The sequence below is a fragment of the Sapajus apella genome, unplaced genomic scaffold, assembly GCF_009761245.1.
Source record: "Sapajus apella isolate SASKATOON/1434 unplaced genomic scaffold, GSC_monkey_1.0 scaffold85, whole genome shotgun sequence".
In the NCBI taxonomy this organism is placed as follows: Eukaryota; Metazoa; Chordata; class Mammalia; order Primates; family Cebidae; genus Sapajus; species Sapajus apella.
In genome coordinates this window covers 6,005,595-6,020,519 of record NW_022437025.1, presented here as the reverse complement: position 1 = coordinate 6,020,519, position 14,925 = coordinate 6,005,595, and the positions used below count along the sequence as shown (strand labels likewise).

General features: G+C 47.7%; 1 protein-coding gene across 2 annotated transcripts; it reads left to right on the top strand.

The window, feature by feature from the left end:
• Positions 1–9,835: 9,835 nt before the first annotated feature.
• Positions 9,836–14,675, top strand: LOC116534048 (putative MORF4 family-associated protein 1-like protein UPP). 2 transcript variants are annotated; one of them, XM_032254140.1, is made up of 2 exons: positions 9,836–10,616; positions 13,788–14,675. In XM_032254140.1, exon 1 carries the CDS (start codon positions 10,109–10,111, stop codon positions 10,466–10,468), a length of 360 nt encoding a protein of 119 aa, XP_032110031.1. In that variant the 5' UTR covers positions 9,836–10,108; the 3' UTR covers positions 10,469–10,616; positions 13,788–14,675. The 2 variants fall into 2 exon arrangements, with proteins under 2 accessions (XP_032110031.1, XP_032110030.1); XM_032254139.1 differs by lacking the exon at positions 13,788–14,675 and adding an exon at positions 10,901–11,941.
• The last annotated feature ends 250 nt before the right edge of the window (positions 14,676–14,925 follow it).

Genomic DNA, 14,925 nt, shown 5'->3' with positions numbered 1-14,925 from the left:
CCCGCAAGCCCCGGATCCTTCCGAGTTAAGAGTTCCGCTTGCATTTTACTCTAAGCAACCGGAGGTCAGGCAACCCTTCAGCAGTGCCTGGAATTCAGTTCATAGGTACGTGCTCTCTCTTCCGCCTTGGGAGACCCCCTTCCTCCTGTTATTGACTGTGACCCCTCAAAATCCCTGTTGCAATCCTATCCCCAATGTGATGGAGTTAGGAGGGGGCTCTTGGGGGTGGTAAGGTCATGAGGGTGGAGCCCTCATGCATGGGATTAGTGCCCTTATCAAAGGGACCCCAGAGAGCTCCCTTGCCCCCCTGCCATGAGAAAATGCAGCGAAAGGGCCCTGCCTCCCCAAACACTGAACCTGCCAGCCTCCAGCACTATGAGCAACCTTTGTTTCAAGCCCACCCCAGGCTGTGACATTCTGTCGCAACAGCCTGGTGGGGGCAGCACCTCCAGATGCCTCGCTGTTCTTGGGGTCTCCTCTGAGCCTTCTCAAGGCCGACAGGCTTCCTTTGTCTCTTCAGCAGCCTTCGGCGGCACCCCATATCCAGATACAGATACCTTTTTTGGTTATTTTTTTATTTTTTGAGATGGAGTTTTGCTCTTGTTGCCCAGGCTGGAGTGCAATGGAGCAATCTCAGTTCACTGCAACCTCCGCCTCCTGGGTTCAAATGATTCTCCTGCCTCAGCCTCCCGAGTAGCAGGGATTACAGGCATGTGCCACCATGCCAGGCTAATTTTGTATTTTTGGTAGAGACGGGGTTTCTCCATGTTGGTCAGGCTGGTCTTGAACTCTCAACCTCAGGTGACCCACCTGCCTCGGCCTCCAAAAGTGCTGGGATTACAGGCGTGAGCCACCAGGCCCAGCCGGTTATCTTTTGCTATGTAGAAAATCAGTTGAAAACAGTGGCTTAAAACCACGAACATTTATTTCTCCCTTATTCTGTGGGTAAGAAATTTGGGAGTGGGTTAGCAGAGCATTGCAGGCTCAGGTCTGCCATGGAGCTGCAGTCAGACGGTGCCTGGACTCATCTGGAAGGATTTTCCACTCACATACCTGGCCCCCTGCTAGGAAGACTTGAGAAGCTAGGGGTAGAAACAGCTGGGACTCTCAGGTATTTATCTCTGTGCTCTAAGGGATCTCCCTCTCTCTTTTTTATTCTTTTTTTCTTTCTTTCTTTTCTTTTCTTTTTTTTTTTTTTTTTTTTTTTTTTTGAGACAGTGTTTTGCTCCTGGAGTCCAGGCTGGAGTGCAGTGCGGCTCACTGCAACTTCCGCCTCCCGGGTTCAAGCGCTTCTCCCACCTCAGCCTCCCAAGTAACTGGAATTACAAGCGCCTGCCACCACGCCCGGCTAATTTTTGTATTTTTAGTAGAGATGAGGTTTCAAGACGTTGACCAGGCTGGTCTTGAACTCCTGACCTCAGGTGATGCGCCCGCCTCGGCCTCCCAAAGTGCTGGGATTACAGGTGTGAGCCACCGCCCCCAGCCAGGGCTCTCTTTACACAGTCTCTGCACCATGGCAATTTCAGGGGAACCAGACTTTGAATATGGTGGCTTTGGCTTCCACATGTACAAAACCCGAGAGTTAGTGTCAGAAGTCCCATAGCATCTCTCTGCCATATCACCTTGACAAAGTCCCGCCAGGCTCAAGGGGAGGAGATGCAGACTCCAGCTCTTGATGGAGAATGGCAAGGTTCTGGAAGAGCAGGTGCAACTTCAGTAACTGCATTGTGGTCGTTTCTTGAAAATACAACCTGCCAGACACCATGTTTTACTGCCCTACCCAGCTGGCAGGGGACATGCAGGCAGCTTTGTCGTCGTGGCTGTGATGTGTCCTGCACTCCAATGGCTCACTCTTTCAGAACTGGACACTCCATTATGGTTGCTGCCTTTGGTGGAAGAATTTAGCATGGCTTAGAATTCTGTCAAGCCCAGAATCTTACCAAGCACAGAATCAACATTTTTTCAGATAAATAAATGGTACATTCTTTTATTATTCCGAGACCATTCATGTAATGTGGGTTAAGTAATACACAATGTGGTCTGACCAGTTATTATGTGTAATGAGTGTTAAATGGAGTGTGGAGCTTACCCAGATTTTCTGAATTAACTCTGATAGAAAGAAAGAAAGTCTGCTTTATATGTCTTTGCACTGTTGTGTAAAAGAGACCCTCCTATGCCATAAAGTAAGCACTTGAGGGAAGACTTCTCCTGAAAGGGCTGAAAGTTCACAGATGTGAATCACAGATGATCCGCATGAACTAAGTGGCATTGGAAAAGCTGAGATTAAGATTTTTTTTTCCTTTTGCCCTGGTTACCTCTGTCAAGATCCCCTCTTCTCAGCCTGATGTAGCTGCAGCTGGCAAAAGCCTTGTAATCTTGATTGTAAAATACACAAGCTGTCCGGGCGCGGTGGCTCACGCCTGTAATCCCAGCACTTTGGGAGGCCAAGGCAGGCGGATCACGAGGTCAGGAAATCGAGACCATCTTGGCTAACACAGTAAAACCCCGTCTCTACTGAAAATACAAAAAATTAGCCAGGCATGGTGGCACACACCTGTAGTCCCAGCTACTCGAGAGGCTGAGGCAGGAAAATTGCTTGCAACCAGGAGGTGGAGGGTGCAACAGTGAGCTCACTGCAACAGTGAGCTGAGATCCCGCCACTGTACACCTAGGTGACAGAGCGAGATTTCATCTCAAAAAAAAAAAAAAAAAAAAAGAACAAGCTACTGGGGAACATCATTTTTGCATGGAGTGATTATATTAAAAGTGACTCTAGTGACAGTTGGTTTATATTTTCTAAAATTTGTGAATCTGGTGCTGTGACATCAAGAAAATTGGACACACAGTAGGCCAGGCAAGATGGCTCATGCCTGTAATCCCAGCACTTTGGGAGGCTGAGGCAGGTGGATTGCTTGAGCTCAGGAGTTCAAGACCAGCCTGGGAAACATGGTGAAACCACACCTCTACAAAAAATACAAAAAATTAGCTGGGTATGGTGGTGTGTGCCTGTAGTCCCAGCTACTCAGGAGGCTGAGTTGGGAGGATCACCTAAGCCAGGGAGGTTGAGGCTGCAGTGAGCTGTGGTTGCACAGCTGCATTCTAGCCTGGGCAACAGAGCGAGACTGTGTCTCAGAAAAAGAAAAATAGGACACAGAAGAAACTTGGGTTTGGATTGCAAAAGCGGTGGGAAGAGGTTTTGGAGAGACGAAAAGAGGAAATATTGTTTCCTGACGAGGATACTCCCAGCCACGGTTTCTAAAGAGAAAATCCAGAACTTCTGGGCATCTGAGCAAGATCCCTTCACCTGAGACTGAGCAAATGAAGATCTGGGGCAAAAAAGAGATTGGCGTTTTCATGGATCCGGGATTACAGTCCCACCTACGGGCATCAATTGGCTTTTGCTACATGAGCCACTGTAAACCTCAGTGACAGCAATAAACATTCCTCATGGTCTGCAGTTTGGCTGGAAGCTGGGTGATCCAGGCTGGGCTCAGTAGTGGTCTGTGGGCCGCCTGGCCGAGGCTAGGCCTGTCCAGGACAGCTTGGTTCTGTTTCTCTCACCATCCTCCCCAGACCAGTGAGGTGACCCAGCCTACTTCTCTCATAGCGAAGGCAGAGACATGGAGCAAAGTGAGCCCAATGTAAAAGCCTGTTTCAAACCTGTGCTTGTGTCCTCTCTGCGAGCTTCTCATTGGTGAAAGCAAACACAAGGCAAAGAACACGGATGTAAGAAGGGGTGGGGAATTGGGGTCGTTTATACTTACCACCATGATCTGTGCCCACTGCCCCAATTCTTCATGTAAAGCTTCCTCACGCCCATCTAAGGACCCTGCTCCTAATTTCTTCCAATCACGCCTCAAGCAAGAAGTCTAGGACCTTGTGAGGCACATCAGGTCATAATATGGCTTTCCTTAGTCTAGAAGTTTATGAGCTTTCTGAAAAGACAAGTTATTGTCCGTTTAGACCCAACATACAGTGACAAGAAAAGGACAGGATAAGGCCCATTGGTAAGGGAAGAATGAATGGGTGACACGACAGTCACATAGCCATATTGAAACTCTGTGGGGCAAACATTGCCAGGTCCTCTACTTTAAAGCTAGGGAATGTAAGGCTTTGGTTCTGCAACCTAGAAGTGGCTCAGTAGCACAGGAGTTGGCAAACATTTTCTGTAAAGATCTAAACAGTAAATATTTTAGGCTTTGTGGGCCACATAGTGTCTATCACATATTCCTATTTCTCCTTTTCTTTTTAAAAGATGAAAGTGTCTCTTAGCTCAGGGGCTGCAGTTTGTCACTGTTCCCCACACTCTGGCCTGTGCGGACACGTCCTTCTTTCTCCCTCACACTTCTGAAAAGGGCATGTTTAAATGCGCCAGTTTGGGCTACTGAGCCTGCTTTCTGCCGGTGGAAAGATTGGGAGTCTAGAAGTCCTTTGACGTTTTGAACAGTCGCAGTCTCTTTCCATCCAGTCAGGAGCATTTTTGCTAATGTGTTCACCTCAAAACTTTTGTGGGTTTCCATGTATTTTACCCCATTCCACTCATACCAAGAGACAATTCTTTTTGAGGTGCATTTAGCTCTCCAGACTTCATTACTGCTGTGTTAGTCACATTGGTCACAGTGAGATTGTGACATTAGGATTCCTCAGAGCCCATGGTGGGCAGAATTTAAGACGGCTCCTCCATGATCTTCACTCTCTGGGTGGAAACTGTCAGTCAGCCCACGCCCAGGATTGTTGGTCAGTGCTGAAGGTCCTCTTCCCAAGGCTGTTTTTAGCATAGTCTACAAACTTAAGCAAAGCAGTAATTATAATTGAGCAGGTAAAATTTTTCTTTACCATGGAATCAATGCTGTTACACAATCACATGAGCCCTATCTTAGTCTGTTCAGGCTGCGCTAACAAAATACCAGAAACTGAGTGTTGGAAATAGAAGTTGGAAACAGATGCTCAATGCTGAAAAGAAAAATTAGCACTGGGACAAAGGATCTCTCAGCAAAGCAATTCTTTTTACTTCCTGCAGAAAGGGTACTCCCACTAGCAATCTTGCCATGATTGTACAACGAACAAAGGAAAGCAGACATATTTATTTCTTACCCATTTGGGGTTGTCCTCACTGCTGCATCTGATCTCCGTTGGCTGGAGCCAGACCTCACAATCTAAACTAAAACCCGATTGGCTAATAACTTGGAACTTTTCTAAACAGGTAAAAGCAATGGAGAGCAAAAGAGGGAAGTCCAAATAAGGAAGGGGCACAGGCTGCGAGCTGTGACATGCCTGTGAGCACGTCCAGCACAGGTATCTTGGTTAAAGTACAGGACACAGAATGTACTACGTGCCTGTGAGCATGTCTAACAACTACATAGTATATGACTCCTAGCAAAAAGGAAAGACAGCTTTTAAAGAAAATGTTTAAAACAAACTATTATTTCTAACACTTATGAATTTTTCTTAAACAAGAAAGGAAACTTTGAAGAGGAACTTTTCTACTTTCCACAATTTTCCTCCTCTTTTACTTTATGGTTCCTCTTCAAACTTGTTTAATATATCTTTTTTTTCCCATTTATTTATTTTATTGCATTTTAGGTTTTGGGGTACATGTGAAGAACATGCAAGATTGTTGCATAGGTACACACGTGGCAGTGTGATTTGCTGCCTTCCTCCCCATCACCTACATCTGGCATTTCTCCCCATGCTATCTCTCCCCAGCTCCCCCCCCCCCACTGTCCCTTCCCTATTTCCCCCCAACTGACCCCAGTGTGTAGTGCTCCCCTCCCTGTGTCCATGCGTTCTCATTGTTCAACACCCGCCTATGAGTGAGAACATGCGGTGTTTGATCTTCTGCTCTTCTGTCAGTTTGCTGAGAATGATGGTTTCCAGGTTCATCCATGTCCCTACAAAGGACACAAACTCATTGTTTTTGATGGCTGCATAATATTCCATGGTGTATATGTGCCACATTTTCCCTGTCCAGTCTATCATCGATGGGCATTTGGGTTGGTTCCAGGTCTTTGCTATTGTAAACAGTGCTGCAATGAACATTCGTGTGCACGTGTCCTTATAATAGAACGATTTATAATCCTTTGGATACATACCCAGTAATGGGATTGCTGGGTCAAATGGAATTTCTATTTCTAGGTCCTTGAGGAATCACCACACTGTCTTCCACAATGGTTGAACTAATTTGCACTCCATGGTTAGGAAGAATTAATATCATGAAAATGGCCATACTGCCCAAAGTAATTTACAGATTCAATGCTATCCCCATCAAGCTACCAATGACCTTCTTCACAGAACTGGAAAAAAACACCTTAAACTTCATATGGAACCAAAAGAGAGCCTGCATAGCCAAGTCAATTTTAAGCAAAAAGAACAAAGCGGGAGGCAACACACTACCAGACTTCAAACTATACTACAAGGCTACAGTAATCAAAACAGCATGGTACTGGTACCAAAACAGAGATATAGACCAATGGAACAGAACAGAGGTCTCGGAGGCAACGCAACATATCTACAACCATCTGATCTTTGACAAACCAGACAAAAACAAGCAATGGGGAAAGGATTCCCTGTTTAATAAATGGTGTTGGGAAAACTGGCCGGCCATGTGCAGAAAGCAGAAACTGGACCCCTTCCTGACACCTTACACTAAAATGAAGTCCAGTTGGATTAAAGACTTAAACATAAGACCTAACACCATAAAAACCCTAGAAGAAAATCTAGGCAAAACCATTCAGGACATAGGTGTAGGCAAGGACTTCATGACCAAAACACCAAAAGCATTGACAACAAAAGCCAAAATAGACAAATGGGACCTAATCAAACTCCACAACTTCTGCACAGCAAAAGAAACAATCATTAGAGTGAATTGACAACCAACAGAATGGGAAAAAATTTTTGCAGTTTACCCATCTGACAAAGGGCTGATATCCAGAATTTACAAAGAACTAAAACAGATTTACAAGAAAAAAACTAACAAGCCCATTCAAAAGTGGGCAAAGGGTATGAACAGACACTTTACAAAAGAAGACATACATGAGGCCAATAAACATATGAAAAAATGCTCATCATCACTGGTCATCAGAGAAATGCAAATCAAAACTACATTGAGATACCATCTCACGCCAGTTAGAATGGCGATCATTAAAAAATCTGGAGACAACAGATGCTGGAGAGGATGTGGAGAAATAGGAACACTTTTACACTGTTGGTGGGAGTGTTTAACATATATTGACTCAACTGCTCTGCTTGCCTTTGTACGAGAAGCAGCTTTTCTGAATAAGGTGGGGGAGGGTTCCCGGAGATTTTAGCAAGTGCTGTGTTTACTAGTCTTTGTACTAGCCCTCGGATACATGGTATAATACAGCACCCAACAAGAAGGAGTATACTTATTACAGTTGCTAGAGAAGTAAGAATTGAGGCTATGGTCTCTTTCCGTTGACCAAACCATCTTTCGAGCCAATTTGAAATAGGGTCGTTAATGCTGGAATTTTTTGCTAACTCATTTGATAGGCAGTAAGCCCTTGGAGGGCTTTTGTTATGCTTCCATCGGGAGCAGTGTTGTTTGGGATAAAGGTGCAACACTGAGTTTTGATCATAACACAAACACCACCTTTTTCTGCTAATATCATATCTAAAGCTATCCTGTTCCCCCAGGCCATTTGACTAGTAGATCTTAACTGTTCAGCTATTCCCTTAACCGCATCTTTGTAATAGTTAACAAATCGCTGTCATAAATGCAGTTCATCCAATCTACATTTTTATTAGTTGTTACACATCAAAACAACATTGACTCAAACCCTGCAGTTATTTGATTCCTGGCTTTAAACTTTTCTGGTACTCCACGAGGAACTCCGATGGCATCTAAACAGATATTATCCCAGTACTAATTTTTCTTTGTGGCACCGAGCATCTATTTCCAACTTGTATTTCCAACACTGAGTGTCTTCTAGACACCAGAAATGTATTTCTCTGAACTCTGAAGACTGAGCAGTAAAAGATCATGGTACCAGCAGGTTTGGTGTCTGGTGAGGGCCCACTTCTGATTCATAGAAGTCCATCTTTTTGCTGTAACCTCACATGGCAGAAGGGGTAAGGCGGCCCTCTGGGGTTTTCTTTATAAGGGTGCTAATCACCTCCCCGAGACCCCACCTCCTAATATCATTACACTGAGGATTACTTTGCAACATATGAATTTGGGGGGACTCACATATTTGAACCATAGCGAGCCCCTTAAAAGTGGAGTTTCCTCCACCTCGGAGCAGAAGGGGATGTCAGAGAGCCTGGAAGGATAGGAGAGATCCGACATGCTCTTACTGGGTTTGAAGATGGAGAGGGCAGTCATAAGGACCAGAGAGTGACCTATAGGAGCTGAGAGTGACCCCTGGTCATCAAGCATGGAGGCTTGGCTTCATTTTCTTCTAGAGGTACACAGTGAATGAGCCTAGACACAATGACAGGCAGTGGGTGCTTAATAAAGATCTCTTGGGAAATGAGTGTTAAATTGGCATTTATTGAGCTCCTGCTGTATGCCAAGCCCATTTCAAGCTGTGAGGAAACAGATGACTAAATTGACTAAGGTCTGTTTTCTCACAGAGGCACTTACATAGTCCGGTGAAGAAAGAATTCTTTTAGAATTATTCCTAAGGACATTTTCAGAGCCTGGCAGGGCTGAGGAAACATTGCAGAATCAGACCCACCTTGGCCTTGGGGTGCTCAGGGTGGGTAAAGCCAGACTCTGACTTATGGCCAAAGTCCCAGGCAGAGTGAAGCTTATACTCTTTTTTTTTTTTGTATTTTTTCCCATTTATTTATTTTATTGCATTTTAGGTTTTGGGGTACATGTGAAGAACATGCAAGATTGTTGCATAGGTACACACGTGGCAGTGTGATTTGCTGGAATCCTCCCCATCACCTGCATCTGGCATTTCTCCCCTTGCTCTCTCTCCCCAGCTCCCCACCAAGAAAAAGGTAGGGGGAAGCTGGGTCACAGCCCTCAGCATCCGCACGGAGCCCGAGCCCGCAGCTCTGGGTTCAGAAGCATCTGTCTGAGGCAGGAGGGAGCAGAGGCCCTGGCTGGGGGAAAATCCCAGCTGTTAGCACCTGGCTTCTCGGAGCCTGGACTATTCTAACGGGACCACGGAATTCGGTTATTATTTATTTTTGTGTATTTATTTTGAAACAGGGTCTCGCTCTGTCATTGGGCTGGGTGCAGTGGCGCCATCAGGCGTTCAGAGGTCACTGCAGTCTCGACCTGCTGGCTCAAGCAATCCTCCCACCTCAGCCTCCCAAGTAGCCGGGACGACCAAGTAGCTGGCGCGCGCCACCACACTGGGCTAATTTATTGTGTTTTTTTTGTTTGTTTGTTTTGTTTTGCTTTGCTTTTTACCATTTATTCATTTATTTTTAATAATTTATTTATTTTACTTTAGGTGCATACTATACCTGGCATTTCTCCCCATGTTATCCCTCCCCACCCTGCCCCCCATTGTCTCTGCCCTACCCCCCGCCCCCCGCAACTGTCCCCTGTGTATGATGATGCTCCTCTCCCTGAGTCCACGTGTTCTTTGCTTTGCTGCCCAGGCTGGTGTGGAACTCCTGAGCTCAAGCGATCCTCCCACCTCAGCCTTCCACGCCCGGCCTGGGTGTTTATAATTTGGAATGTTGGGAACTTAGAGCAGTGCTTGGGACATGGTTATCAGCGTCAGCTGATTTAGTTTAGTTCCTTAAACTAGCGTGAAGTCGACCTTAACCTTCAAGCGGTGTGAGCGCCCACGCCCTAGAATCCCCAGGGAGTCCTGGCGCTACAGCTGGCGGGGACGTGGGGTGCGCATGCGTGCGCGGGTGCGCGTGCGCGCGCAGGGCCGCCGAGGTGGGAGCCCCGAATGCGGTTCTAGCTCGCTGCGTGGCTGTAAAGGAGCCCGGGTGTCGTAAAAGGGCCGCGGTGGTAGCGCCCTGGCCGACGGCTGGTACCCCATTTTGGACGCCGTCCTCGCTGCGAAAACCGGTGCCACCTGTTGCTAGTCCAGTCCCTAGTGACAGCGAGGCTTCCCCGCGCGCTGCTGGTGGGCGGCCTCGGAGTGGCCCGCGGGCGGGAAGGGCCGGCGGCGGGATGCGGCCCGTGGACGCGGACGAGGCGCGGGAGCCCCGGGAAGACCCGGGCAGCCCGCTGAGCCCTGCGTCCCATGCCGGCCGTGAGGACCTGGCCTCCCTGGAGCGCGAGCGCGCCCGGGCGCACTGGCGGGCCCGCAGGAAGCTGCTGGAGATCCAGAGCTTGCTAGACGCCATCAAGAGCGAGGTGGAGGCGGAGGAGCGGGGCGCCCGGGCCCCTATACCCAGCCCGCGCGCGGAGGCGGAGGAGCGGGTGGCCAGGCTGTGCGCCAAGGCGGAGAGGAAGGCCGCGGAGGCGGCGCGGATGGGCAGGAGGATCGTGGAGCTGCATCAGCGGATTGCCGGCTGCGAGTGCTGCTGAGCCGGCGGGGCCGCGCGGGGCTGGAGCGGAGCGCGGCGGGGAGTGTCCCGCGTGGAGTGTCCCGCGTGGAAAGCGCTGGGCAGCCAGGGAGGGGAGCGCAGAGCCGTGCCACGCTCTCCGCCAAGTTGGTTTCACTCTTTTTTCATAGGTAATTAGAGGAACTAATTTGATATGTTGTTGTAAAGAGTCGTGACCACTTAAAGTATTTGCAAGATGTAGACCTGCTCAGTCGGTGGGTGGAGAGAAAAGTGTGAAGCGAAGATACTTGCTGGAAACATGTGAATGTTGTTATGAGATTGGAGCGTTTGCGATGACCTTCCTGCAGGTGGTAGCATCGTGCACAGGTGGTTGGGTTTGTGTGACTCCCAGATATGAGAATCTCAAGCTCAAAATTTATGTTGTGATGGTGAACTTCCCCTGCTTGTAGTTTAGGTTGCCAACTGATGAACTGTGTTCACCTGATAAGGAGTCGTGGCTGCTTGGACAGGCGGATACTGAGAGAGCCTTTCGTTTTGTCTCCCCTATTTTTCTGCCTGCGTTTTCTCCACATTAGCCACTAAATTTCCAGTACCATCCTGGTGGATGACTTCAGCATTAGATGGTCATGTGTATTTTTTGGCTAATAAGTGCATTCAGTTTGGAAGAGACAGCTTTTCATTCATGTCCCACGTAAAGGAATAGGGCCTGTACAGTATGTATGCTGCTGTGTGGTCATATTTGTTCCTGTGATTTTATTCTATTTTCAAAGTTTGGAAGTATACCCTTGTGCTTTGCTATTTTTTTTATGGTTCTTGGAATCTGGGGACTCAAGAGAGACTGGAAGTTAGAGTTCTACAAGTGAGAAGACTCTACGTGGTTGCAGCTACCAAAATCAAGAACCCGAGCCCCAGTCAAGGTTGTGAGTGCGACTTTGGATGAGATTGAGAAGGCCCCAGTGGACGGTTGGTCTGGAAGAGTGGCGGTGTGTGGATTTGAAGACCTCTGCAGACCACCAGATCAAAGGAGGAGAGCCGTTTTGGTGTTTTGTTTTTTTGTTTTTATAGCATTTTTTTTTCCTGGAATGTAATTTTCCTATGGCATGTTAACTGGCGCACATCGTGTAACCTGTCTGGTGAGGAATGTACAATTGGGATGAATTCTAGGCACATGTATTTGCTGACTTTGGGGTAAACTTCGTTATAATAGAGTCTCTGCCACAAATGCATGTGACCTTTTCAAGGGCCCAGAGTGGCTGAGGAAGGAAAGCTACAAGCTGGCCATGAGGGTCTCAAACAGTCATTCCAGGCTTAGATGATGACTAGCCTAGGTCATCAGAGCCCAGACTCCACAGGGACTAAAATCAGAGCTCCGCCTTGTGATGATGAAGTTCATTTGCTTGGAAAAACACATGCTGAAAGCCAGTTTTTAGAATCTTTGTGCAGATGACCAAAGCATTTGGCCAGGAAAAAGATGAATAAACATTTTTCAAAATAAGTTTCTCCTTGAGAGTTGTCACTGTCAAATGGAGATGAATTGCTTCTGATTTCGTTGTTCAAAGCCTGTGGCCCAGGGTGGAGTTTGAGCTGCAGAAGGGGAAGGAAGCAGACCTTAGAGGAGGAGGGGGTGCCTCATGAAGCCATGTGGTCTGGCCCCAGCCTTAGGAGAGCTGAAGTTCATTCAGGCAGCCAGTATTCACTGTGACCACAGAGCTCCACGATAGGCTAGTCACTAGGAATTTCTCAGACAATCTAGTGGGTTGAGACAGGTCTGAAAACATAATTACAGTTCAGTGCCTGCAATGCTGGTCTTTGATAATGCTGATGCTACCTGAGTGAACATAGAGCTTGCAAAATTGGATCTGAGGGCCAGGCACGGTGGCTCATGCCGGGAATCCCAAGTCTTTGGGAGGCCTAAGTGGGAGGATTGCTTGAGGCCAGGAGTTTGAGATCAGCCTGAGCAACGTGGTGAGACCCTGTCTCTAAAAGAAAGAAAAAAAAGTTGGATCTGGTATTTACAAGATGCTTAGAACTGTGTCTGGCCATCGTAAGTGCTGTATAAGTATTTGTTAGATAGATAACCCCTAAATGAGGGAAGCAGGAAAAAAATGATATGTACCCATATTAAATAGTGGCAAGTTCTGTGGGAAACAACCAAACGGCCTTGGGGGATAGGGTGTGGGGTTTCTAGTTTATTTGTATGGTCAGGTGACATGTCTGATGTGACATTTACCTGAAGGCCTATGTGTGGAATATACATGGGTGTCTCGGGAAAGAGTCTTCTAGGCAGGGGGATCAACCAGGGTAAAAAGGTGAGGAACAGCATGAAACCCCAGTGGGAAGGGAAGAAGTAGCGGGCATTGAGGTCAGAGGGAGCAGTGGCTGGATGTGAAGCTGGTGGGGGGTTGCCAGCAGAGGATGACAGGAGCTGACCATCTGTGAACAGGTGGCTGCTGTGTTGAGGCCTGACAGTGGGGGACAAGGACAAGAGTGGGAGCGTGGAGAGTGAACCATGTGCTGTGTGGGTGGTGACGGGTGAGGACCATGTTGGGAAGCTGCCAAGGGCCTGCATGTGGACTTGAGCGGATTCCGCGACGGTTCTGAGGCCCGGGACCTGAACACCTATTTCATACCCTTTGTCAAACTGGGCCACTTTCGGAAGTGAAAGGTGGCTCTATTAATAGAAATTCATCTGGGACTACAGATGTAAACAAGGACTTTCACAGTCAAAGAGGTGCTTACACTGTGGGGGGAGGACTTAGGGAGGATTTCCTTCAGATCCACTGACTCTTGCTCTGAGCCAGAAGCTTGGGCACAGCTACACAAACAGCATCCCAAGCACAGTGAACACAAAAAGGTCAGGGGCCCAGAATGGCCTGCAGAGGCCACCAACGGGTAGAAATGGGGGAGGGGGGAATTGGGGGTTTGGGGGGGGGGGGGTCCTTCAGGAGACCTGTCTTTGTGTCTTGTATCTCAGGTAAGGCAAGTACGCTTCCAGTTAAATACGTTTCCTTAAAAAAAAAAATGATCTCCGGGATTGTTAAATTTGCTTTAGCAAACATAAAGAGGAACATCATTCTATAGGATGTCAGTGGGATGGATGGAGTAGGCTGGATTCTAAGACCACACAAAGGGGTCAAAAGGGAAACAGCTTGCACTGGCCTGTTTCCTCTGTTACCTCCCAGTCCAATTCCCAAAGCTCCCGCCAGTGTCGCGACACTGAGGATGTGAGGATGAGAAAACAAAAACCTCTATTACAAGAATCCACTTGGGTTTGGGCATTTAACATACATTATCTAATTTGCACAAATATCAGAGATCATTTTATTATCCCCATTACTCAGGTGAGAAAACTTCAGCAGAAAACCCTCAGAACCTTGCCTGGAAGAATTCAATTGATGCCAAAGCTCTTTCACAGCATCAGTAGCTCCTGGTATACCATCTACTCCCTCTACGCCCAGCAATCAAGTCGTGATGGTTTTTGAAACAACAGTTCAGAATGCTGACCACTCTAGAGAGGGCTGCAGCAGCAAGCACGGGACTGAGGTTCCAGCCTCATAGAATGTTCCAAGACAGACCCCCTCTGACTGACAAGAGGTGTGAGGCGTCCCTCAGGCTGAGTGAGATTTGGAGGCCTGAATGCAGGCATCCCACCCTCCTCATGTCCCATGTCCAGATGTCTTTTGGACACCAACCAGTGGATGTCATAGGATGGATTCACTTACCTGTTGATGTATTCATTCAGTGAGTTTTGCTGGCAATGTATTAGGTCCTTGGGACACCAATGGCAATGGAGTCATTGATTCATTTGTTCAAGTGTTCTTTCAATAGGCACTGAAGACTTAACACATGCCAGGCCTGGAGTGACATGACAGCCATACTCTTACACAGTTGCTGCCTTCAGAGGGTTTGCACCCTAGCAGGTGAGATGGCCATTGAGCAGCCCCTGCCTGTGGGTGAGAAGTGCTGAGCATGAGCAAAGCCCAGGGTGGGTGGTATCTGCCCAGCCAGGGAATAGGCAAGGCCCCTTCCCTGAGGGGTTGCTGATCATATGTTACATGATTGAAGCTGTGTGGGGATGTGAGCAGGAGAAGGGAGGGTGTGTAGAAGGTTCCAGTCAGACTGACCCCATCCTGTCAGTGGAGAACAGCCAAGGCCCAGCCCTCTACACATGCATGTTGCTTCATCCTGCCTCACTCCTTTGATAAAAGCAGTTTGGATCTTGGGTGCCATGATGGTAACAGCCAAATTTGTGAACTTTCCATCTTAGGAGCCAAGGGCAATATCCTGTGTCTGAGCCTAGAGGAAGGGAACCCACTGAGGGAGAAAGATCCCTAACCCTTCTGAAGGTACACCAGACAGCGGACAGCACACAAGGCATGGGCCGGGGTCAGAAGTGCAGTTCATTCCTGGCTCTGCCAATCACTCACCCTGTGACCATCTCTTTGGGGACCACCATAAAATGAAAGATTTGCACTGTGT

Coding starts and splice junctions, on each gene's coding strand:
- LOC116534048 (XM_032254140.1), top strand. CDS start 10,109: ATGCGGCCCGTGGACGCGGACGAGGCGCGGGAGCCCCGGGAAGACCCG.